General features: G+C 35.2%; 1 protein-coding gene and 1 pseudogene across 1 annotated transcript; both read left to right on the top strand.

The window, feature by feature from the left end:
* The first annotated feature begins 4,802 nt into the window (after window positions 1-4,802).
* LOC148781924 (putative inactive glutathione hydrolase 4) lies at window positions 4,803-11,356 on the top strand. Its single transcript, XM_088867321.1, has 6 exons — window positions 4,803-5,337; window positions 7,561-8,079; window positions 8,188-8,414; window positions 9,773-10,037; window positions 10,200-10,337; window positions 10,885-11,356. The coding sequence occupies exons 2-6, from the start codon at window positions 8,020-8,022 to the stop codon at window positions 11,113-11,115; spliced, it is 921 nt and encodes a 306-aa protein (XP_088723447.1). The 5' UTR covers window positions 4,803-5,337; window positions 7,561-8,019; the 3' UTR covers window positions 11,116-11,356.
* Window positions 5,020-7,893, top strand: LOC148781925 (glutathione hydrolase 2 pseudogene; annotated as a pseudogene).
* Window positions 11,357-26,019: the final 14,663 nt, after the last annotated feature.

The following is a 26,019-nucleotide window of genomic DNA, read 5'->3' on the forward strand; positions in this document are numbered from 1 at the left end:
TATCTTTTTAGTCCGTTTCATAAATAATTATAATCATGGCCTTCCCCTTGTTTACATGTATTCCATTTTTTTAATTTCTTTTTCTGGGTCTATCTGAACCGTTCAATTTTTTTTTCCTTTTAAATTTTTGTCGTTTATTATTAATGTTATTCTTAGTTCAAAAGTGCTAGATAATATTTTGGCCATTTGTTTTTAGGTATATTTAGGATGAATTTGCCCATATATATTTTAAAAATATTGAATTAAATCAGTAAGAGGCAAATATTGTATACTGAAATGATACCTTGGCCATAAAATTTTCATCGTGATCTTTTTTCCCTAATTATAGTCCTCATAGCCACAATTAATCATAAGCCTTGAGGGCCATTATTGTGGAATTAACATATTGAATTGAATGGTGATGGAAAGAGAAAGGAGCTGCCGTAACACATCACATGACAATGATGACCGGTCTCGCTCCCCTTTTCATCACCTCCTAAGCCACATTTGGACGGTGATGACTCCTATGATCTCTAATTTGTAGTGTTCATAATGGTCCCAAAAATTTTCAGCGATTTATAACTGGAAAAAGATTATATGGCCTAACTCGACCACTTGATTAGGTGGTCTAATCTCCCAAAAGTAAATAATTTTTCTAATCTAGAATTTTATTACCTTATTTGACACACTTTGTGAACACTAGAAAGAAATGAAAAATAGACAACTAATTTTGAGCTTCTGAAAATTTACAATTGTAGTCCATTAAATGGATGGTCCAAAGTTTGTATTTGGGAAAATCAGGAGAAAGAGTGCGTATACCATGCTCACAAGGGAGCATACTATGCTCCTACTCCCTCGAGCACACAACCCATCTAAGGAGATTTGTTTTTTTTCTAAAAATTTGGGAACCACCTAAGATTCACTAGGTGATTATTTTTAAAACAAAAAGTATCAATTTTTTGTTTTGTAACTCATAGATCTCACTATCAAAAAGTTGGATAGTCTCTGTTTAATCTTGAGATATTAGTTTTTTCAAGTGCACACAGAGTGTGATTTGAAAATTTTTTAATTGAGGCTGGTCTATGAGTTGAAGTGGTTACATCCCCAAAACTTGGGTCCTACAAATACTCTTAGATTGGGTTTCACCCAAGGCAGTCAATGGACATTGTGTTTCCAAATAGCAGGAAATCATTTGGCTTGAAGAACCTTTTTAAGTCCCAATGAAATAATCCTTTCTAGAATTTATATACAAGGTGGCTAATGACGATATGGTTTTTGGTTTTTTTTTTTTTTTTTTGGACAAGATCGTGAAGTTCTATTGATAAGATAAAAAAACATAGCAATTACAATAGCTGGGAATCACAAACTACAATGTGGGAACCACTCACACCATGTTTAACTAAAAAATCAGCTACCTGGTTGGCTTCAGCAAAGCAATCAATTCAGCGATATTTGTAGGAGAGTTGCCACAAGGACTGAAATAGCAACAAAGAATATCGGTATTTGAGTTTCAAATAACACCTCCAATACCAGCAGGCCTCAGGTTCCCCCATCGAACTACCATCAAAATTAAGTTTGATGCATCCATTTGCTTGTGGATTCCATCATCCCACATGTCTAATTTATCCAAAACAATGCTACATAATAACTGCCAAGTTCATCACAATATCCACCTTATACACACCATCGCCCTCCTTGGTAGTCGAGAACCACGGCCACATAGTGTGTAAGATCTTCTCTTTTTTTGCTTTATGCATAGAAGTTTCCACTTAAAAATTCTTCTATTTTGTTCCAACCAAACTTCCCATAGCAATGCAGTCTTCATAATATCCCAGAAAAGTTTTCCTTTCTTTGTTCAACCTAACACACCTAACTGCTACTGCTCCAAAATATTTACATGGCGTTGAGGTAAAATCATAGCAAGTCCACAAAATTGAAATGCCCACCTCCAAAGAGAACTTGTAAATTCACAATGGAGAAGAAAATGGTCCCCATTTTCTTCATCCCTTTTGCATAGCAAATAAATATTAACCAGGATCTTGCCTCATTTCCTAAGATTACCCACAGTTAGAGATCTATTTTGCAAAAAGGTCATAAAAAAAATTAACCTTATGGGGGACATGCCATTTCGAAATCTTATTGAGATTTCTATTATTCCATCGAACTCGATCATGAAATAATAATCTATATGCAGATTTACCCATCACTTTCCTCCTTCCAAACTATTTCATCATCTCCCTCTCTAGAGATATAAGTCTGTTGTAGCTCCTCAAGTAGTTCAGTTAACTGTGAAATAATAGAATCAGGCATTCTGTTATAAATACACTATATATTTCAGATAGTCCCCATCTCTTATCTAACATAAATTTTATTCACCTTTGCCAAAGGATTGGAGATTTTTTAGAAGAGTTGAGGAAATATGATTTTCAAAGGCCTATCACCCAACCATTTGTTTGACAAAAAATTAATCTTCTCACCATTTCCTACTACCGATCGACTGCAGTACATTACAATACCCCTACAGCTAAGAATACCCTTCCAAAGGTGTGAAAGATTTTGCCCACCCTTCCTACCAATGATGAGTTGCGTACTTTGATCCACTTTCCTCCAAAGCTACTCAGTTTCAGTCATGGACTTCTACCACCATTTTGATAAGGATGGCCCATTCACCAATTTTAATTTTTTGATGCCTAAACCACCCTCCATCTTTGGCGTACAAACTATATCCCAACTGATATTTCTTCCCCCATCCAAAGACCTCCGCAGAAAATTCATCGTCATCTTTCAATCAACTTGATTATACTGTTAAGCATTAAGAATAATGGCAACTGATAAATGGGTAGGTTAGCCGATGACTCTTTTATAAGAGTAACACGGCCGTTCGAGGACAAAATTTTATTTTTCATAAATCCAATTTAACCTGATACCTTTTTTATAGATGAATCCTAAACATTCCTTGACAATCTCGAGTCTGAAATTTGGAAGGCCCCTATCTTCAACTCTCCATCCCACACAACCAACAAAGGAAGAGCTCTTCGGCATAGCCAACACTAATGATACAAGTTTTTTTAAAATTAGCTTTTAATCTCAAAGCAAGCTTACAACTTCCTAAAAAATTGACAATATTGGAGACTCCAATCATAACTGCTCCATAAAACACATCGTATCATCTACGTACTCTAAATGTGAACTAATTAGACTTGCAGTCCTGCAGCCGTATTATTGGAAGTTTTTTTTTTTTTTTTGTCTCGAGTGTTCTTATTGGTAGACCATGCCTTTTTGCCAGCTCGTGCACGCTCTTTTTTGGTAGTGCGTTGTTGCTGTCATGCTCACCTCCACCGATCCGTCCTCTATAATGATTTGCTCGTTGAAGCACTTTTTGTCAAAAGATTTTACGCTCTTGCAAGGGCAACTGTCTACTCAATCCCTCAAGTAAAACTCAATCAAGAAGTAATTTTGAGAGCTCAAAATTTGGAGATCGAATAGCTTCAACTCATAGAGTAACTTCGTAGAAAAAAGAAAACAATTTTTTTTAAAAAAAATTGCACCATCTTCTATACACCGCAAAAGATTAGCATCTCAAGATTGAATACAAACCGTCCAATATTTGGAGGGTGAGATTTAGTCATTACAAAACTTCATTTTTAGGTATTCCTTAGGTGGTTCCCAAAATTTCAGTTTGGAGTAAGTCTTCTCCCGGAGGAAGTATGTACAATATACTCCCACGGGTCCATATTTTACATGCTCATAACTTTTTGTCAGGTGTGAAAACACCTTTACATCATGGGCATCTTGGACATGATTTTATATGAGACAATATAATGTCAAATTTCTTTACGTCATGGGCATATTGGACGTGATTTTATATCAGAGAATATAATGTCAAATTTCTTGTTGATTATAATGTATTAACCACCTTCAATAATTGTGGCATTATTGATTTTGAGTTTCAAAAATAGTGCATCCTGCAATACATTATCTAGATCGTCTATTTTCAAGATTTTCATTTGTTTATAGATCTACTTGATTTTAACTATTTTTGGATTTTAAAATTTTATAATTAGATATAAAAATAGATTTTGAGACAATCCTAAGAACTTTATTCACCAAAATTTTATGCTATGATAAACTTTGGAGGTGCACCTTAATTGGATTGTTTAAGGTACTTGCAACCTTATAGAAACCACACCCATTTTAAAATTGGTATTTCTATCATTGATATATGTGTCAAACACTATAGGGTTATGTGGGTGCTCACGCTATAGAGTAATTTATAAACATCACTAACATAAGACGTGATATTGCCCATATGAAGTATTAAATGCCACTAGTATGCTTCAAGTGGGTGATGTCATACCCCATGTAGATGATGTCATATCCCTCCTAATGACAAAAAATACCCTTATTAGAAAAATGTTTTATGTTAAAAACAATGGTACATAAGTGTTCTAGATTTATTGAGTACATCCTAACATAACCTAACACGAATAACAAGGGTATATAAGTGTCCAAAATTTGTTGAGTACAATTACTCTATAGTATGAGCACCATAATATAATCCAATACGAACTGATAATGTTTCGTAGACGTATGGCATGTGGGATACGCCGGATGGCATCATAGGAAACTTCTATAATAAAAATATGTAGAGTATTTTTTTTTAGGTGAATAAAAAAGTGTTAAGTCATGAAGGATTTGGACCCCTACCATTTAGTGATATTACATATATAGTGTTGGAAATATGTATTCTTGGTATATGAGCTTCTATAAAAAAAAAAAAAAAAAAGGCTTAATATTCAACTCTTGTCCATTCTCATTAAATTAAAGGGTAGGGGCCCAAAATCCTCAATTGTCCTTCTTTTCTATTTCTTTTTTTTTTTTCCTTTTAACTTATCAAAAAAAAAAAAACCATACCCATGTCTCCATCACATGTATTTTTCTGTCGTATTGGGATCTCATAGTATTTAAAGCCCTTAAGGCAATCCGCATTCTCAAGGTGTCTTTCTCGCTTGTTTGTGTTAGTACTAAGCATCATCCTCAATGGCCCAGCAGCACACTGCATCCCAAGGTCAAACACCCTTTCCGGCCCCAACACCCTTGGTTATACCAGAAGTGATCACAGTAGAGCATGGTGCTGTGGCGGCAGATCATGACGTTTGTTCGAGAGTTGGTAGCGATATTCTTCAGAAAGGGGGCCACGCAGTTGATGCAGCAGTGGCCACAGCCTTATGCCTCGGTGTTGTTAGCCCAGCATCGAGTGGCATTGGTGGGGGAGCTTTCATGTTGGTTAGATCTGCTGCATATGGTGATGTATATTGCTATGACATGCGAGAAACTGCTCCCGGAGCGACAACAAGGGTAAAAGAATGAATATATTTGCTTTTTTATTATTTAGCAAAAATAAAGGAAATTGTTTTACTCTAATTTCAGCTGATTCTTGGCTTTCATGGCCTTGTCAGAATTCTTGAAAAATGATAAAAAAAAGTACTGCACCACATAAGGAGAATCGGACTCAGCCGAATACCATGTTCTGATTTTATATATATTTTGTATAGGTCAAGCTTTCTATGTTCCCCCTACAACATAGATGTTTTATCCTCTCCTTATCCAACCCTCCATTTTTTAATGTAGGCTTAAGATTGCACCAATCACAATGTCATGTCTCTGCACTGTTTTATTTTTAATTTTTTTCTATAAACTGTTTTGACAACAAATTTTGGATGTCCATTCCTCTATTAAACTTGCACTAACAAAAAATATATATTTTTTCAATAAAATAAAATGACCAAAATACCCTTGAAAATTTGAAAGGGTATTTTGGTCATTATGCTTTATCGAAAAATTATTGTTAATATTTTTTATAGGTGCGCCCCAACGAGAAGATGACACGTACCAAATTTCATATTCAGAAAAATTAAAAAACTAAAAATAAAATACTTTGAGACGTCGGATCTAAGATCAAACAGTGAGTGGCTCTCTTGATAAAAAATGGATGGCTGGATGATAGGAGGAGGATAGAACTTCAATGTTGTAGGGGGAACATAGAAAGCTTTCCCTTTTATTGCATCTTTATATAATTTTTTGCCTTTATGGGTGCGGTTTCTATGAGGATGCAACCTTAAACAATCCAATGAAGGCGAAAAAATTCTTAGCATTATTTTAAAATCTATTTTCATATCTAATTAGAAAATTTTAAATTTTAAAAATGGTATAAATCAAATAGATCTATAAATATATGAAAATCTTGATAATTGACGATCTAGATATTGTATTGCAAGATGCACTATATTAGAGACTCACAAACTTTTTTTTTTCATATTCATACATTTCAATTTCGAGATGATCGATTAGATAGTTTATTCAACATTAAAACAACATTTCCGATTTATTTTTGAGGTACATACGTGATTCTACATTTTTAAGTTGCAACCTTATATAAACTTTTCCTTTTGTATATTCCTTTTTATAAGCGTGCGTGGTGGAGTGGGCCTTTTGGCTATTATTTACGTCACTTGCATTCTTATGTCTAGGGTTTTATTAGAAATATACATGTTTGACTACTGGTATGGCCCTATTGCAGAAGTCCCATGCCATTTGCCGAGCACACTAATGAAGCATTTGTGAAAGGACCTGGTTTTTGTGCTGTCAAGCCCGCATATGTAGGAATGCGGGCTGCCGAATAAAACTATTTTAAGATTGATTTCAGGACTTAATTTGTAAGTACATGTAATATCTAGCATGGAGATCATGAATATGAAAAAATAAAACTAAAAATAATAATTCTAATAAAAAAAAAGTTTGGATTGTTAGTTTCCATTGTTTTTAGATGGAACATCTACTTGCATCCATCTTTAAGATGGATGCTTTACACTTTCTAGACCACATATGTAGACATGCGGTCCAGCTTGCATGAAACAATTTCCCTTTGTTGAAATACGTAAGTATCTTATTCTTTTTATACACTATTTTATTATTATTATTATTATTATTATTACTATTATTGTTGTTGTTGTTGCTATTGTTATTGTTATTATTATTATTATTATTATTATTATTATTATTATTATTATTATTATTATTATTATTATTATTATTATTATTATTATTATTAATATTATTATTATTATTATTATTACTATTATTATTATTACTATTATTACTATTATTATTATTATTATTATTATTATTATTATAATAATAATAATAATAATAATTATTATTATTATTATTATTATTATTATTATTATTATTATTTAACAGGACATGAACTTGGCCGAGTTACTCGGACTCGGACGAATAACTCGCCTCAGCCGAAGTTTGAGTCAAAGGGATTTTTGTAATTTTCGAAGAAAAAACAATGTCTTTCGGGTTAAAGTGTCAGAGACTTTTACATGGGGGATATTTTAAGAACCAAGGCAAATGTTACATCTAACATGGCAATTCGATAGTTTTCCCTAATTTCAATTTATTTGTGACTTTACTAACGAAATGCCTAAATAGACATTTCCACATGTTCCGTTTGTTTTTTCTGAACAAACAAATACTCAAATGCCATAATAATGTAAAAAATTATATGTACAGGATATGTATGAGCATAATCCCGCTGGAAAATTCCAAGGTGGACAATCAGTAGCAGTTCCAGGGGAATTAAAAGGTCTCTATGAGGCTTGGGAGAAACATGGGAAGCGTCCTTGGAAGGAACTAGTGCAACCTGCAATTGATCTAGCAGAGAAGGGATTTCGGGTGTCTCCTTTTCTAGCATATGAAATGGAACAATCAGAGGATGCAATATCCAGAGATCCCGGTTTACGTGAGAAGTTCATGGAAGATGGAACACTATTGCAGCCTGGAGATCTGTGTCGCGACCTTCAACTTGCGAGCACGTTGCAGAAAATTGCAGATGAAGGGCCCTAGGTGTTTTACAACGGTCCCGTGGGGCGCGATTTGGTTGCTGATATCCAAGACAAAGGAGGGATAATCACATTGGAAGACTTGCATAGTTATACCGTTAAACGCAGAACGCCAATTTCCAAAAAGGTCATGGGGCGCGAGATAATTACGATGCCGCCTCCTTCATCTGGAGGTGTTGGGGTGCTACTCGTGCGTATTTTCTTCTGAATTTACCGTATCACTCACTCTCTCTCAGACACACACACAAACACTTTTGGTTGGTGATTGACTACCTGAAAGATCGATTTTCTATTGTAGGTTTTGAATATACTTGCTCGATATGGTGAGCTTTCTGGACCCCTTGGACTCCACCGTATGGTTGAAGCATTGAAGGAGATGTTTGCAATGAGAATGGGACTAGGGGACCCAGACTTTGAAGATGTTGAACCTGTTGTAGATGTAGTGCTCGCTGACTTAGTAGCAAGATATTTGAAGAACATAATAGATGATAACACAGCTCACGATCCTTTCTTTCCTATTCAAAGGTACCCATATATATTCTTAAGGGGAAGTATATAACGAGATCATTTACTTTTAATTTAATACAAGGTGGTCACAATGAATCTTGACAATTGGATATGAAATGTGGTGGTTGCATTTATTTCATTGTCCAAGCTTAAAGTCCAAAATAATTTTTTTCAAACTTTGTAACACACCCAAGCTATGAGATATCACATCGAATGGTTATAAGTAATTGTAACTTCCTTGTACCAAAAGGTAGATGGTCTCATTGTATACAATCCCGATTCTTAAAGCTTCTTATCCAAATAGCTAGCAACACTAAAGCGATACTGCTCATTTGACATAAAATGTTTCCTTGCACAATCGTTGTCAAATATTTTTGGGTAGAGAGATTTCTACTTCTTATTTTATTGTTATGTTGACCACATTTGTACAATATGCGCTCCAGAGGTATAAAGCAACCATCTAAAAGATGGATGCAAATCGGTAGTCTATCTAAAAACATGCATAACTAACAGTCCAAATGTTTTCTCAATAAAATTATTATTTCTTGTTTTCAATTTTTTTTTTTTTACATATTCATGATCTCAATGTTAAATATTATATATTCTCTAAAAATTAGGATCAAATTATATTTAAAAATATATATTTATTGCCTAGGCCGCATTTCTACAATATGCAGGCTGGCTGCATAGAAACAATGTCGTTTTTTATTGCTTACTATTTTTATTTATTTATTAGTCTTTTAGGGTGTAGTATGTGAAGTTATATGTATCTTTTTCTTTGTGTGAATCAATGGGGATATCGGGCCCCTACCTGTTTTATTAAAAAACGAAAGAAGTTTTACATAAACTCGTCTTATACAACACTTGGCAAGGGAACAATAGCAATATCATATGAAATATAAGGCATTACAAAATCAAAGGGGGCGAGCGTGCCACACAGTTGCTTCATTCATAAAGACCGCTACCTTGGCCAAAGATATACTTATCTTTATTTCAATGGAACTACTATATGACACAAGGGTTTGCATTAGGATGAACAAAGTGGATTTGTTTCAGCATAAAGGATCATAACACAACATTATAGATTCTCATTTCTATTTAGCACCAAAATGATAATGATCTAGAAAGATAAGATCTTGGAAGGATTAACCCACATCCTTCTCTATGGTTGTGGAGAATTTTACACAAATATTGTCCTCTAAATCTCTTCGTGCATGTCAATGTGCAACGCCTTTTAGTGGCTAAACGAACACTTATCTCTTGCCTAACCACATCGTGAGGATTTCATTACAAAGCCATTGAGCTCTCTCTCTCTCACACACACAATTTTTTGAACTTTAAACTTCCACATTCAAAACACCATCTTTTTCCCGCAGGTGGAGGTTACTCAGTGACCACGGCACCAGTCACTTGTGCGTCGTTGATGATGAGAGGAATGCAGTTTCTATGACTACTTCTATTAATAGCTTATTTGGAGCGTTGTTTCGGTCTCCTAAGACAGGGATAATACTCAACAATCAGATGGATGATTTCAACATCCCTACAGACATGATAGACTCCCCTAAACCTTTAGCATGTGCAAACTACATCAAGCCATACAAAAGGCCCTTATCCTCCATGATGCCCACTATATTCCTCAAGGTCCTCTCTCTCTCCCTCATCATCATCATTTTTGCTTTTTTCCATTAATTGGGGTTGGCTACATGAACTCCTGATTCTCCATGCGGCTCTATTAAAGGCCATATTTCTCTCTCTCATATGAGAAAATACCTTCTTACTACGTATCCCATTTATGTTAAATAGGATGGAGTACTTGAGGGTGTGATTGGTGGAAGTGGAGGACCAAGAATAATTCCTACAACTACGCAGGTCCTTTTGAACTATTTTGTTCATGGCATGGAACCATTTTTTTCTGTTTTTTCACCTCGACTCTACCATCTGGTGGATTTCTACTCGCCGTCTGCTTCTTCATTCATTCATGTTTTACTTTATGTTTTGGAGTAATTGACATTTGCTTTATGAGTGTGAAAGATCATAGCCAAGGTGCCCCATGAGAAAACAAAAGTCAAAAATTCGTTACTCAAAATATCATTAACATCATCATTAGATCCTCAATCTAACTATTTAATTTGTGAAAATATGATTTACCAAAAATAAGAAATCAGACAGAGACACAGAGAGAGTCGAAGTTCAAAATCAATTTGTAAATGGTCTTGGAACCAAGGAGATTTTAGAACCTCTCTCTCACACACACACACACACATTGGGCTAGTGAGAAATATTGTTACTCGAGTACATATATTTTATAGGGATTGTATAATAATAGGCCATTTATTTTTGGAATAAGGAGGTCATAATCACTTTAGCCATCTATCCGAATTAAATATTCTCATTATGTACATTGCCTATTTTTTACCATATTGCAACCTATTTTGTTTCTCTTTCTCATCTTTCTTTTTTTTTTTTTTTTTTTTTTTTTTTTTTAAAGCTTTTACCGAAGACTTTGGAATACGAAAACTGGGACACAGTGACTAATTATCACATCGAAGTGCCTAAGGATGATAGGTCAGCCCTAATAAAGAAAGATCATGTGCTTAAAGCAGTATCAGACAAATCGCATTGCCAAATTGTGATCCATGACATCTCGACTTTTCAAAAAATGGGACAACTCACTGCCGTAAGCGACCCAAGAAAGGGCGGGATCCCTGCTGGCTACTAAAATAATTTCTCTCTTTCCATTGTGCCTTTTGCTACTATGTTAATGGCCTTATTATAGTTTGGGCTCAATAATGAGTATCTCCCTTGTTTTTCTTAATAATGTTTAAGGCTCCTTTTATTACTTGGATTTGAACACTCTTTTTGTTAGTTGGATCTGTTATCATGTCCATTGCTATTTGGATTTGATTTACTCGTCCTTGTCCTAAACCTCTTTATCTTAATGAATGATAATTGTCTCTCTATTCCTCTGACTTTACCAGTTATTTGGATTCGAAAAGATGAGTACCTCTGTGATAAATCTCTGCCCATAATGTAGTATATGGAAAGACTTATGCGATAAATCTCCCTCAAGAATGTAGAAATGCACACAAATTTTCTTGGGAGAAAATTACATAGGGACACTCTTTCGACCCCAAAATTACCAAATGAGGCGTTTTATGTAAAAATTAAAAAATTCCGACAAGCACCCTTTTTTAGAGCGAGACTTTTTGTTTTTCACAATTGCCCATATACTTAACAATGACGACACCGGACAACATTAAATCTCATAACATATTTATGTTTCCTCCCTGTCCAGTGTAAAAATCACTAGAAATCACCAGACAACGGTGTCTTTTGAGTAGTGGGTGCATTGGCTAGTCATGGAAATGCCGGATAGAATGGACGCTTTCTCCCATGGAGCATCACCCACAGGCATACAATCTCCCTCTTTAACTTCCTTAGGGAATACTAAGATCTAATAGCTTCAATTCATAGACTAACTTCAACAAAAAAAAAAAAAATACCATCTATGCACTTCAAAAAAATTGGCATCTCAAGATTTAAGAATAATAATTTTAGATTTTAAACCCAACCAATAGCACATTCCGAGCTACCTAATTTTAGGTTTAACTCGACTTGTGACAACAAAGAAAAATAATTTTTTTCTTTTAGTATTACACTAGAGGAAAATGGTCCCATGTATGCTTTTTTTTATTTGAATACCTATGCAAGTGGTCATAAATTTCTTAGCATATTTTGACATCTAATTTAAGGTTACAGAACCTCCAAACTAAAAGAGGAAGACGTAATTCTTGTGAAAGTTTGGTGGATGATGGGCAATGGATTCCTAACGATGATTACTTCATATTTAACTCAAGAAATGAGAGGAGGATCTCCTCTCATTTCAACATGCTTAACCTACGGGCCGGGACAGCCCTATGAGTCGACAGTAATAGAAACCACATATTTAGTTTTCTATCACGTTATAGAAAACTAAATATTTGGTTTCGATAACTGTCAACACCAACCCTTGTCTGCATAGGGCTGGCTTAGGTCCCACCCAAACGAGGCTAGGCTAAAGAGGCTCACACTGATAAGGCCAGGCCAGGTTAGGTCAGAGCAAGTAAAGTTAAAGAAAAAAAAAAAAACGAGTGTGCTACCCCCTATCTTTTGATCCGGCCCAACCCGATCCTTTGCTCTCAAGCTGCATTCAGTCCCATTGCCAACTGACATGACACCTATGGTCATCTCTCTCTCAAATTGGATTTCCATAATTCCCTCTCTCTCTAGGTTTGTTTTCTCTCTCTTTTCCTACCCCTCCAAAAAAAACACTTCCTGTTCCAAGGGATTTACTCTCGAATAAGACTCTCTCTCTCTCTCTCTAAACCACTCCAAATAAAGTGATCCTCTCTCTCTCTCTCTCTCTCTCTCTCTCACTCTCTCTCTCTCTCTCTCTCCTGGTAGAAATGAATTCCCTGCCCCCCCAAAGATGGACATTCCTTACAGTTGTGTCACAAAACCTTCTCGCAATCAGATGCTTTCTATCAGGTACGTCTCTCTCTCGCTCTTGTTGTGATCAGATGTTTTGTATCAAGTACCCCTCTCTCTCTATGACACGAGGTATACTCAAGTGTGAAGTTTATACTTTAAATTTATTCATTATAGGGCCAAAAAGTGAATTTCCGTAGTTTCTATTAGAAAAATTATGTCGAATTTCTGATTCCTAATATCTATGATGTGCTAAATAAGTGTATTGAATTCATTATCTATAATCTCCCAATGAAAAGTAATGAATTAGATTTATGACGTGTCTTCTTTTTAAAACATGTTTTGGAAATTGCCCTGGCCAGGTAGTTGGCCTTTTGCTTAGGCGTGTAACTCGGCCAAGGCCGAGTGGTGTAGATCAAGCTGATCTATAAACAATTGCATTTTTAAAAATATTAGATAGCCCACATAATACAAGATGCAATATTTCATGACTTCAAATACTTTATTTTTTAAAAATATGTATATGTCTCGATGTCATGATGATCAATTTAAGGGTTTCCAAAATCGAAACAATCTTTTTCCATGAGCATATTTCAAAAGTACAAAGATACCCTATAAAAAATTTTCCCTCTACATTATTGGGTTCAACTTAAGTGGGCAAGGCCAAATGATAATTACCCTTACTTGTTTTAGGTTCTAAACTTAAGATATGTTTTTTTATGTAAATATCTTGATCTTGGTTTTTGAACCCGAAGCTAATGAGGGAAATTTATTACGCCAATATTGGGCCAACCATCTTGATCAAGTCAATATTCTTTTGTTGTAACTATACTCCCTTGTAGCACCTCTCACTGACAAGCCCTTAGATGCTTCTCACAACTCTGGCGCGCCCATCCCTCTTCCTATCATTGAAGACGTTTCCCTTGAATTAACTCCACTCACAACTGTCGATACACCCTCCATTGAGCCACTCGATCATCACCACACTCCCACCACTGAGCAGCAACCCCCTACCCCTTCTGTATCGTCGCTCAGCCCTTCCAACGACTCGCCCTCTGAGCTGTGTCCTCCATCTAGTGACCAACCCCTTACTCCACTTGTCACTAATGGTCCACTATCGGCCTTTGAACATACAACTTCCACCCAACAGCCCACACGCAGATCATCTCACCCTCATCGCCCACCAGGCTGGCTCGTTGACTACAAGTGCGCTCATGTTACCTCTTCCTCCATGACCAATCACTCTACTTCAGCTAGTTATCGCTCAGGTACTGATCATCCTCTTACTCATATTATTTCCTATGAAAAATTTTCCACACCTCACAGAGGTTTTATTGCTGCTATTACCACTAACGAAGAATCTAGAACTTTTACATCTGCTTCTAAAGATGCTCGTTGGAGGGATACTATGACTGCAAAAATAAAAGCACTAAAAGCCAATAATACTTGGCATGTTACTCCCTTGCCACCCGAAAAACATGCCATAGGGTGCAAGTGGATATACAAAATCAAATACAACGCTGATGGGAGCATTGAGCAATATAAAGCTCAGCTCGATGCAAAGGGGAACACACAAGCTGAAGGAATCGATTACCAAGAGACCTTTGCTCCTGTGGCCAAATTGGTCACTATTTGTTGCTTGCTCTCTATTGCCACTGCTCAGCACTGGCCTCTTTTTCAACTAGACATGAACAATGCCTTCTTACATGGAGATTTAGCAAAAGAAGTCTACATGCAACTCTACCAAGATTCCTTTGAAAGGGGGAGCATGGAGAACACCTTGTTTGCCGCTTAAAAAAGTCTTTATATGGCCTTAAATATGCTTCTCGCAATTGGTTCTCTAGGTTCTCCACGGCCTTTCTTTATGCTCATTTTCAACAATCCACAGCCGGCTATTCGATGTTCACTCTCAGAACTTAAGACCGGATCACCATCATCCTAGTATATATTGATGACATCATACTAACTAGCAATGATAACTCTACCATCGAATTCATCAACTGAGTTTTGCACTGTCACTTCAAAATAAAAACCTTGGCTTACTTAAATACTTCCTAGGCATCGAGCTGGCTCGGCCCATTCAAGGCATATTTCTTTCCCACAGAAAGTACACACTTCACATCCTTGAAGAAGCAGGTCTTCTTGGAGCCAAACCTGCTGCATTTCCCATGGAGCAAAATTTAAACCTCAATATTAATGATGGCAAAGCTCTCTCTGATCCTGGCTCCTACAGATGACTTGTTGGGTGTGTTATATACTTGACCATCACAAGATCAGAGATTACTTTTTCAGTAAATGTTTTTAGCCAATCTATGCAAACACTACGCCAACCTCATATGGATGCAGCACTCTGCATTCTCCGGTATCTCAAATCCAACCCAAGGAAAGGCATTCTCTTGCCATCATCCAACAATTTCCAATTATCTAGGTACTCTGATTCAGATTGGGCCAGCTGCTCTGCCACTTGTCGATCAGTACCTGGTTATTGTACTTTTCTTGGTGAGCGCCCTAAACCCTTCTTGACAAGTATTGTGGTTGATGAACCAAAACCCTATCCTACACTATATCCCTATGGGCAAAAGTGAATATGTGATATATTAAATAAAGATTATTTATTCATCCATTAGCAAGAGGTATGGTGGGAATCAGAATCCATTATTGATGCCATTCTCTCTCGCTCATTGTATGTCCCTTGATTAACCATGGCCTCGCAGACCATTTTTTTTCTGCAATTCATAGAGTCATAGCATAGCCCATACACTTTCTTTTATTAAATGACATATCTTTGGCAAGCAGGGCTGGCATGGCTACTTTACCAGATGGAGACCAATTCATAAACTTGATTTTAAAGCTAATGGATGTCAAGAAGACCATTGAGATTGGTGTTTTCACAGGATACTCTTTGCTTGCCACGACTCTCTCTTGACTTGATGGTGGTACTTCTAAAACAATTTCATCAAATTTTGAAATATTTCTTCACTTTGATGGTTGCAAGAATTTATGTCTCATGTAACATAAAAGAGAGAACAAATAGCCATCTACTGGATGCCCAGTCATGACAACACTATTCCCTCTCTTGACCCCCACTTTTTCTCCAGTGAAAGTGGTAATAAATTCTGTTATAGATATCTTGGAAACTGAAATCAAGCATTTCTTCGTATCGAGAGCATAAAGTATTTGCTTTAGGATTAAAGTGTTCCCACTCTTCAATTTGAGCGCAAAATTCCCAATTCCAATGACACTTGTCATCTGGTTACCTCTCATGCAGATGTGTTGCTCTCCAGGCTCAATGGGAGTAAAAGAGCGAAAGTCTACCTTGGTGTTTGTGACATTGAGGCGTAGCTCCCGAGTCCAGACATCAAAAAGCTCCTTTGGGGTCGGCGAGCAACGTCTCAAAGACTACATAAGCAAGTTCCTTGTTGGTTCTACCAAATTTGTTGAATCGACAATACTTAGCTATGTAGTCCACCTTCTTGCAAATAAAACAATTCCTAGTCTCTCTCTTTCCTCCTTTATTTCCAAAATCTCTCCTTTTGAAGTCTCATTTTTTTCCAAAATTATTTCTACCCTTTCTTTTCTTAGATTTAAAAGAAGGTGGAAATTTTACCATGTGTACGACCTTCCTTAGAGTTGATGTCAGCGCATGCTTTGCTTTCCTCATTTCTTCTTCTCTTTTGATAATAGTGATGAGCACCTCCAACTTTGGTGAGAGAGATGACATAAAAGTTTCTTATGAATTAGGAAATGCATTCATGATATGAATCACTTGCATGGATTCAATAGATTTCATGCAAATGTCTTCCATCTCTTGGATTAGTGCACGAAAAGCGTGCACATGATCTGAAAATTTGGTTCCCTCTCCCATCTTCAACTCCTTATATTTTTTCATAGTCATAGCTTGTTTCATGAGAGAGGGATTCGTATATTCTCTCTCAAGCCTATCATAGATACCGCTTGTAGTATAGATTGACTCATATTTGGAAGCATATGAGTCGGTCATAGCGCACAAAAGATTTTTCTCACATCTCAAATTCCTCTTCTTCCAAGTGGCATACTTATCTTTGATTGCTTAAGATGAATCATCACTTGGATGATGAGGACTACGCTCATAGAGTATCTCTTGCAAATGTTCCTCATAAAGGATATATCCAATCTTTCTTTTCTAATATGCATAATTGGTCCCATCAAATTTTTCGATTTTTAGGATCTCTGATGTAAAAGTTATTACAACTATTTCCTTCTATTCCAAGCAAATATCTTGATTTTTAACCCAAAAAAATGACTCCTAATGGCAACAAGTAACTTGGCTCTGATACTAATTATAGAAAGACCAAGGTGATATTGTCGGGATATATATATATATATATATATATATATATATATATATATATATATATATATATATATATATATGGGGTCTGTCAATTTTATAATAACTTGTAATTTTCGTATAAAAAATTCTTAAAATTATCTAAAAATGTATTTTCGTATCTAATTATAAAATTTTAAACTCCAAAGATGGTTAAAATCATGTACATCTATAAACTTGTGAAAATATTTAAAATGGACTGTCTAGATTATGTGTTTCAAGAAGCGCCATTTTTAGGACTCAAAATCAATTTTTTTTACATTTATATATCTCAATGTCGAGATGATTAATTAAAGGGTCTTTCAATATTAAAACAGCGTTTTCCCATGGATTTTTGAGGTGCATATGTAATTCTATATTTTAATATTGCAACCTTATATAAACTTTTCCATATATATATATATATATATATATATATATATATATATATATATATATATATATATATTTCTCACCCCTTTATTTTGGCAAAGATAACTTACAGATGGTCTTATTACAATAACTCATGCTTTTAAAATAAAACAAATAAAACCAAGATATCTTCAAACCTCGTTGCCACGAAAATAATTTTCTTTGAATAAAAAAAATTATCACTACAACTAATGCTTGAGAATATAAAGACAGTGTAAATAAATATACAAGAAATAAAAAGACAATACCTGAGATTACCTTAACCGGGTTTATTACACCCTACACCGAATCGCCACCATCCGACGGTGCCGGATCGACGATCAAGCTTCAATCTCAACTGAGAGAAAAATTTAAAGCCAAACTCTCAATGGAATTATGAACCCCTCTTAATTACAAAACTTCAACGTAAGTTTCAAAACTCTCAATATCTAGTTCGAAAGAACTCTTGCTACCAAACCTTAATTATAATAGTATGAGAGAGAAGAGGTGAGGCCACTAGGTTGGGGCGTGGCCCCAATTGGATTTCGTAGAGAGGGAGGGTGATGTCCCACCTCTCGTAATGACAAAAATTACACTAACTAGAAAAAGCTCCATGTACAAAAGAAGGATACATAAGTGTCTCATATTTCTTGAACACAATAGTAAATTACTCTTTAGTGTAAGCACCCTAACATAATCTATTAGTGTTTGGCACATATATCACTGACAAAATACCAATTTTAAAATTGGCCCTGTAGAAATTATACACTTGTACACCATTAAAAGAAGGGAGAAGGTAGGATTCAAGTGAAGGGGCTTTATAGTGGGACTATTGAGACCAATATCAACAATTGAAATTCACTTTCCTAATAATGTTTTAAAAAGAAATATGAAAAAGTTTCTTAATTTATAAAGTACGATATCCTCAATGTGAGGACACGCATAAACAATTATAAATACATATCTTCATTCCATACTCTATAGCTATTCCAGCTATTTTTGGCAGAACAGCTGAGAATCGAACCTCAGACATCATGGTTATGGTCCTTGGGCCTTCAATAATAAGCCGTGCCTCTCCCTATAATTGACACAATTTGTCACAATTATTGCATTCATGTCCCAAAATTTTCTGAAACATTCTAGCTAGAAGGTTACATGCTTCTGTGGCACCATATCGTTCATCAGTCCGTCAAGTAAAACCCTATCTGTAAGTCTTGTAGGATCACCAATTTTAGAAGTATAACCTACTCAACCTACTGAACAACCTCAAAATAAATATAAAATAAAAACAGAAAAAAGAAAATGAAAAATGTCATTACTGTATGTGTGCCTAAAATATCCATAGACCACAGTTATAACCAAGGGTGTAGGAACTGAAATCCATTTTGAAAAAATATATAATCTAGTGTTTTTAAAGTTGATCTCAAAATTCCAGGGCGGACAAGGTATCTCTTTTACCCAAGGGAGTAAGTCTATAGTATGCTCCTACTGGAATACACTACATGCACTCATAATTTTATGTGTCCTATAAAAAATACATTTCCCTTAGTATCAGAAAAAAAAAAAAAAAAAGATTTTTTTTTAATTTTTCAACTTGTTGGATAGACGATGATGGCCCTTGTGACCGCATAGTTTGAAATACAACACCTCATAACTATAGAGTAATTGGTCCTTTATCCTCAGGCCTACAAAATTAGGCAGTTCCCTAAAACCTTCTATTAGATAAAAGGGGCAGTCTGCATATGGATGCATCCGTAGGTGTAGAGGTAAAGTGCACCTTCAAATTTTATTATGGCGTATAATTTTGATGTAAAATATGTTTAGAATTATCTCAAAATCTATTTTTATGAAAATCTTGAAAAAATGGATGATGTGGATAATATGTTGTAAAATACACTATTTTTTCCGATGATTTTTGAGGGGCATCTGTAGCTCTACATTGTAAGATTGCATCCTTATATAAACTTTTTCCTTAAATAAATAGCAGATGAGTTTGTTTTGATCATTCTAATGAATGCCAAGTCAAATGGAACATAAAAATATCCATACCAACAATTAAACATGTGCAACTTCCCCAATTTTCACGTTAATATTACCACTAAAATAGTCACTCCCACAGGTATAACCTAGTGGGAAAATAGGTTTCATCATTAGTTGCCTTGACTTTGAATAAAACAGCCAACAAAGCTAATGAATATCAAACGGTGTCCCTTTGTTAGGCCTTTCTTCATGTCTCCCACTGTGCATTCCTTGTTATAATAGATACTTTTGCATTTTGTGTATAAGTCAAAGGTTAAGACGTTTTCAATTGATTTTTTTCGAGATCCTGTTTAAGCGGGATCATCACCAGGTTACAATTTTTCTTATATATTTGAATTTTATTTGTTGGATATGGTTTCAATGAGTCAGCCGACTCATATGTGACCCCCTCCTTTAAAAACATCTTCAAAAAAAAGTTTCAAATAAATGTATTATATATTCATATCTAGGCCAAGGTTATCATGAAAAGTTTTATTTCTTGGCATTTTTTGGTACACTGTCTGGACATTACTTACATTGCACAACATCCATCTTAGGATCGACAATCGTCGATCAGCAAGCTCTTGCGCCCATCGACTCACGTCGAACTTTTCCTTATTTGATAGGGCATGTAATAAGTGGTCTAGGCAAATGAACCTAGCTCGTTGTTAGGTGCCCTAAACACATGGTTATAGTGGTGTTTTTTTAAGAATTTTTCACATCTCTCTTTGATTCATGTTGGGAATTAATTTTATAAGGGTTATGTTAGGATGCTTACACTATAAATTAATTTATCATTATATTCAATAAAATTTAGACACTTATATGTCATTGTTTTTTTACACGGAGTTTTTTTTTTTTTTTGGTAATGGTATTTTTGGTTGTTAGGAGTGGTATAACATCATCTACATAGAGTGTGTTATTACCCACATTGACCATTAAATGACACTAGTATGTTCCATCTAGATGATGTCACATCCATGTGGATGATGTCACACCCCTCCCAATGACAAAAAATATCGTCATAAAAAAAATACTCTATGTACAAAACAATGGTATATAAATATTCAAAATTTATTGAACATAGTGATAAATCTATCCATAGCATGAGCGCCTTCACATAACTCATTTTAAAAATGAAAATAAAAATAATGAATTAGTGTTAGCTCCCTTGAATCTTGGATCTTGTTTTCCCTCGAATGGAAGGTGTAAAGTCAATCATTGTCGGAGGTTTTATCTTGTGCATCTTTTAGATCTCACTTCTCTCTATTTGCAATTCCCCAAAACCCCATCCGCCTTTTCTTCCCATCATTGCTCTTCTCTATCGCTCTCTCTTTCCTCGAGCTCTACGTCCCAGAGCCCTCTCTTACCACGCGGAGCAATCATCTGAAGCTCCACAACTGCAGACATTTGGTCCTCTAATCATGCAGGCTTAGCATCCGCATCATTTTGCATTCATTTTATTAATTTTTTATGGAGGTTTCATCATTTTTAATTTTCTAGTTGAGCCAATCTCAAGAAAATTGAAAATTTATGGATTGCAGTAAGTAATCTCTTGTACACTGTATCGAACATGTTGATTGTTTTTCATATCATTATTTTTTTGTATGAATGTTTAACATGAAATAAAAATATCTACCAATTATGTGGAACTTATTGGTGTTTTATTTCCCACCAGATTGATTCATGGTCATCATGGTGGTTATGTTAAGCGCAGTCAGAATGTTAGATGGGCCTAATACAAAGAGAAGAACTTAAAAGCCACACTATATAGTGGGGACAACTCACTCCAGTAATTAAAACCTCATACAAGGTTTATATTGAGCTATAACCCAAGCGATTTGAACACTGTATATCAAGAAAATGACCAGCTAATGGATTTAGTAGATGATGAGGATGTAATGTCTTTGCTGATGGTGGCATCCCAATTTCAATAAGAACACTCAAGGTAAAAAAAAATTTTTCCAATAAACCGTATTCTTTCTTTATCTAATAATTTTCCTATCATCATGTCACATTGTGTATTCAAAATACGACTTCATTGGAACCTAAAAGTTTCTCCAAGCCAAAAGATTTCATGCTCCTTGGGAGCACACTGTCCATTGACTGCCCAGGTAAAACCCAATCTAAATGTATTGGTTGGACCCCAAATTCTGGGGATGTAACCACTTCAACACATAGACTGCACTTGACAAAAAAATTCCAAGTCGCACTCTCGATGCAATTGAAACAATAATGTCTCAAGACTGAATATATAGTATTCAATTTTTTGTTGGCGAGATATAAGTGCTACAATGCTTAAAATTTGAACCTTTTTGTTTTAAAAATGATCATTTAGTGATTCTTAGGTGTTTCCGTAATTTTTAAAAAGAAAAACAAATCAACCCAAATGGGTTGTATGCCTTAGGGAGTAGGAGTATAGTATGCTTCCATGGGAGCATGGTATACGCGCACTTTTACCTGATTTTCCCTAAAACAAACTTTGGACCATCAAGTTATTGGATGATAACCCTAAACTTCGAGGAGGTCAAAATTGGTTCTGTTTTTCATTTCTTGCTGGTGTTCACAAAGGTGGGTCAAATAAGATCATTAATTCTAGGTTGGAAAAAACTATTTTCTTTTAGGAAATTATATCACCTAATCAAGTGGTGGAGTTAGGCCATATAATATTTTTCCCGTTATAAGTCGGTGAAAATTTTATTGACCCTTGTGGCTACTCGAAATTAGACATCACAAAGGTCATCACCATCCAAATGCGGCTTAAAGGTGATCGAAAAGGAAACGAGACCAAGTATCATTGTCATGTGATGTGTTTCTCTTTCCATCATCCTTCAATCCACTAATTACACAGTAAGGACCCTCTAGGGTGATGAATTATTATAGCCACGAGGATTATAGTTAGGGAATAATCATCAAAAGTGAAAAATTTACGGCCAAAGTGTTATCTTGCAATACAATATTTGTCTCCTACTGATTTAATTCAATATGTGTAAAGTTTATGGAGGCAAATTTGTCCTCTTAGAATACCTAAAAACAAATAGGCAAAATATTATCTAGCATATTTACAATAAAAAAAATATTTCATACTAGCTGGACCCCATTTCTAAGCATGCGATCCAAAAAGTATAAAGCATCCATCGTAAGGTGGATGCAAGTAGGTGTTCCATTTATGTATGCCATCCAAAAAGTATAAAGCATCTATATTGAAAGTGGATGCAAGGAGGTGTTCTATTTATGTATGCGGTCCAAAAAGTCTAAAGCATCCATTTAAAGGTGGATACAAGTAGGTGTTCCATCTTAAAACAATGGAAACTAATTGTCCAAATGTTTTTTACTAAAATTATTATTTTTTGTTTTTAAAAATTTATTTATTTTTCATATTCATGATCTTCATGTTAACGATTACATGCTTTTAAAAATTAAGTCTTAAAATCCATCTAACGATCCAAATGTTTTCTTAACAAAATTATTATTGCTAGTTTTTAAAATTTATTTATTTTTCATATTCATGATCTCCATGTTAAATATTATATATCTTTAAAATTAAGTCTTAAAATCCATATGATAAAAGATTTATTAAGAGGCCTGCATTTCTACATATACAGAAAGCTTGCTGCATAAAAACCGCAATTTTACATATACGGGGTTGGCCGCTTAGAAACCTGGTCCTTTATAATAAGTGTAAAAAGTGTGTTGGCCGCTTAGAAACCGGGTCCTTTATAATAAGTGTAAAAAGTGTGTACAATTGCAGCCATACAAACCTTGAGCACTCTTGCACCCTCGCATATATGTGCACACACTTTGTATCCCTTGCAATGGTCTACGCGAAGTGTTTTCCTACAAACACATCGCTTTCCCTTTTGTATTTTCCAATTTGGGACTAAAAAACTATTGCATATCTCTCTCTCTATAATACATGTTACAAATGTTACCCGCTCGAAATACGGTTATTATAAAATAAGACCTAGAATTCTTTCAAGGAAAAGTTTATATATGAGCAAGGCCGTAAACAATCAAATTAAGCTGCACGTCAAAACTTCGTTAGAAGAGGTTGTTTTGATGCCTAAAAATCCCAAAATAGATCATCTCAACCTTAAGATATATAAACCTGAGAAAAAAAAGACCTCAAATCTTGGAAATAAATCATTAAAAGATGTAATGTTTATCTTAAAACATTAATTTTCAAGTATTCCTCCACTTGCATTAATTTTGAAGCTTTTATAATTAGAGATAAAAAATTTATTTTTAGGACGTCACCAAGATATTTGGAACTAAAACAACATATTTTGATGCTATTTGAAGGTGCGCCTTACTTTGTTTGTTTAAGATGAAAAATACTAACAATTAGAGGTATTCAGTGTTAGGTAAATGTAGCCATCAAAGGCCTTATGAGTGCTTGTAATTAACCATTTAATATAAATGAAATATGAACTCAGTGGGTGTGTGGTCTCTCAAGGACCATACTATGCAAATGATGTTTGCTTATGGCGATCTGTGCTTGACGGTCTAGGTCATTTGATTAGGAAAACCTATATTACTTCTAATAGAACTTTCTTTGATGAAATCGGAGTATGTTAGTTAAGTGAGCAAAGGGACTATGTGACCCTTGTGTGTGATGGTGACTTTCAGAGATGGGGGTCAAAGGCTTATCCATGCACCATCACATGGCATGCATAATAAGAGCAGTTTTGGAAAAGTGAACTGCTTCTAATGGTGAAGTTTATGTATATGTGAAAGATATCCCTGTGCACCATAGGAGTTGTGGTCACATCAGGTGTAGGTGACCTTGACACGTCTTTAGAGGAGGACCTGTAATCCACAAATTGGGATTGCGACCCCTTGACTCATCAACCAAACCTAGGTGACCCGCTTATGAGCCCCTGCTTGGACTGTGGATCATGGGAAGCACTAGGTTGGTTCGATAAAGCAAGTGTAGTATGAAGTCCACAGTTGAATGTGGAGTGCCCCATGTTTATTGATTTAATTCTTAGACCATATGAGTCATTTTTCCATCTTATTAATTTATTATGATTTTTTTATGGTAATATTTATTTTAAAATTATTATTTGACTTTTATAAATCTCTAGATATTTTATTTATAAAATTCTAATTTTTAACTACAGAGATATTCTTTTTACAAAGGTTTACATATTCAAATAAATTTTAAAATATATTTTATAGACCTTCAAAATGTTTAAAAATTACATGGAGGCCCATTGTGCACATGGGCCCATCATGTTCTAGAAGGCGTGGCCATGAAGCTCCTTCATGGGTGGCACTCCCCACCCTCTTTTAAAAGTCTTTATAAATTTTGAAATTGCCATCTTATGTATTGCGGTTATATGGAAGTTTTGACTTGACGTCAAAGATGGCTATTCACTCAAGGCAATTTTAATTAATCTTTTGGAAGGTTCGAGAGGACTAGTGCAAATTTATGGAATGCACCTTATCCTGAGTAGAATTAATTTTATTAATTCTTATTGATGGGAAAATAGTTTAGAAATGGGGGATAATGGTCCATGTCACTTTCATAATGTTAATGGTCCGTCTACAGAATGGTTGGCTCAGATCTCTCACCCCACAAAACACCAATGATTGACGTCTCACATTCAATTTCAATTAAGAGACAACTACATGAAACCCTAAAAAACCTTAAACCTAAATTTCTTCTATAAATAGATAACCTCCCCTCTTCTATTCTCTAGACCAAAACCTCTCTCTTCTCTCTCTCTCTAAAGACTCTTCACTCTTTCTCATGTGGGGCATGCCCCTGTCCTAGGTTCTCTACTCTCTCTCCTAGATCACCAAGGAGAGCACGACCCAACATGGAGCATTAAATGGCACTAGTGTGCTCCATGTAAGTGATGTGACACCCCATGTTGATGTTATATCCCTCCTAATGATTGAAAATATCTTTATTAAAAAAATGTTCTAGGTACAAAACAATGGTCAATAATTGTCCCAAATTTGTTGAGCTTGAGCACAATGATAGATTACTCTATAATGTACGCACCCTAACATAACCCGACGTAAATAACAAAGATACATAAATGTCCAAATTGTTGAATACAATGATAAATTATTCTATAATAAGAGCACCCGAACATAACCCAACACGAATACATATATCCATATCGATCTCACATAACTAGTAAGGTTTCATGCAAGTATGGCATACAGGACGTGCCGGATGGTGTCATACCCATACCTATACGAAAATTCTAAATAATAAAAATAATGTAAACTATTTTTTTTGGGTAAATAAAGTCAAGAGGGATGTGGGCCCTACACTTTGGTGATATTGAAAGGATGCATTATTGGTGCACGTGGTGATGGAAAGAGCCTAATATTCAACCCTTCTCCATGTCTCCATCACAT

The sequence above is a fragment of the Amborella trichopoda genome, chromosome 5, assembly GCF_054954075.1.
Source record: "Amborella trichopoda isolate Santa Cruz 75 chromosome 5, AtrichopodaSantaCruz75HAP2 v2.0, whole genome shotgun sequence".
NCBI lineage: Eukaryota > Viridiplantae > Streptophyta > Magnoliopsida > Amborellales > Amborellaceae > Amborella > Amborella trichopoda.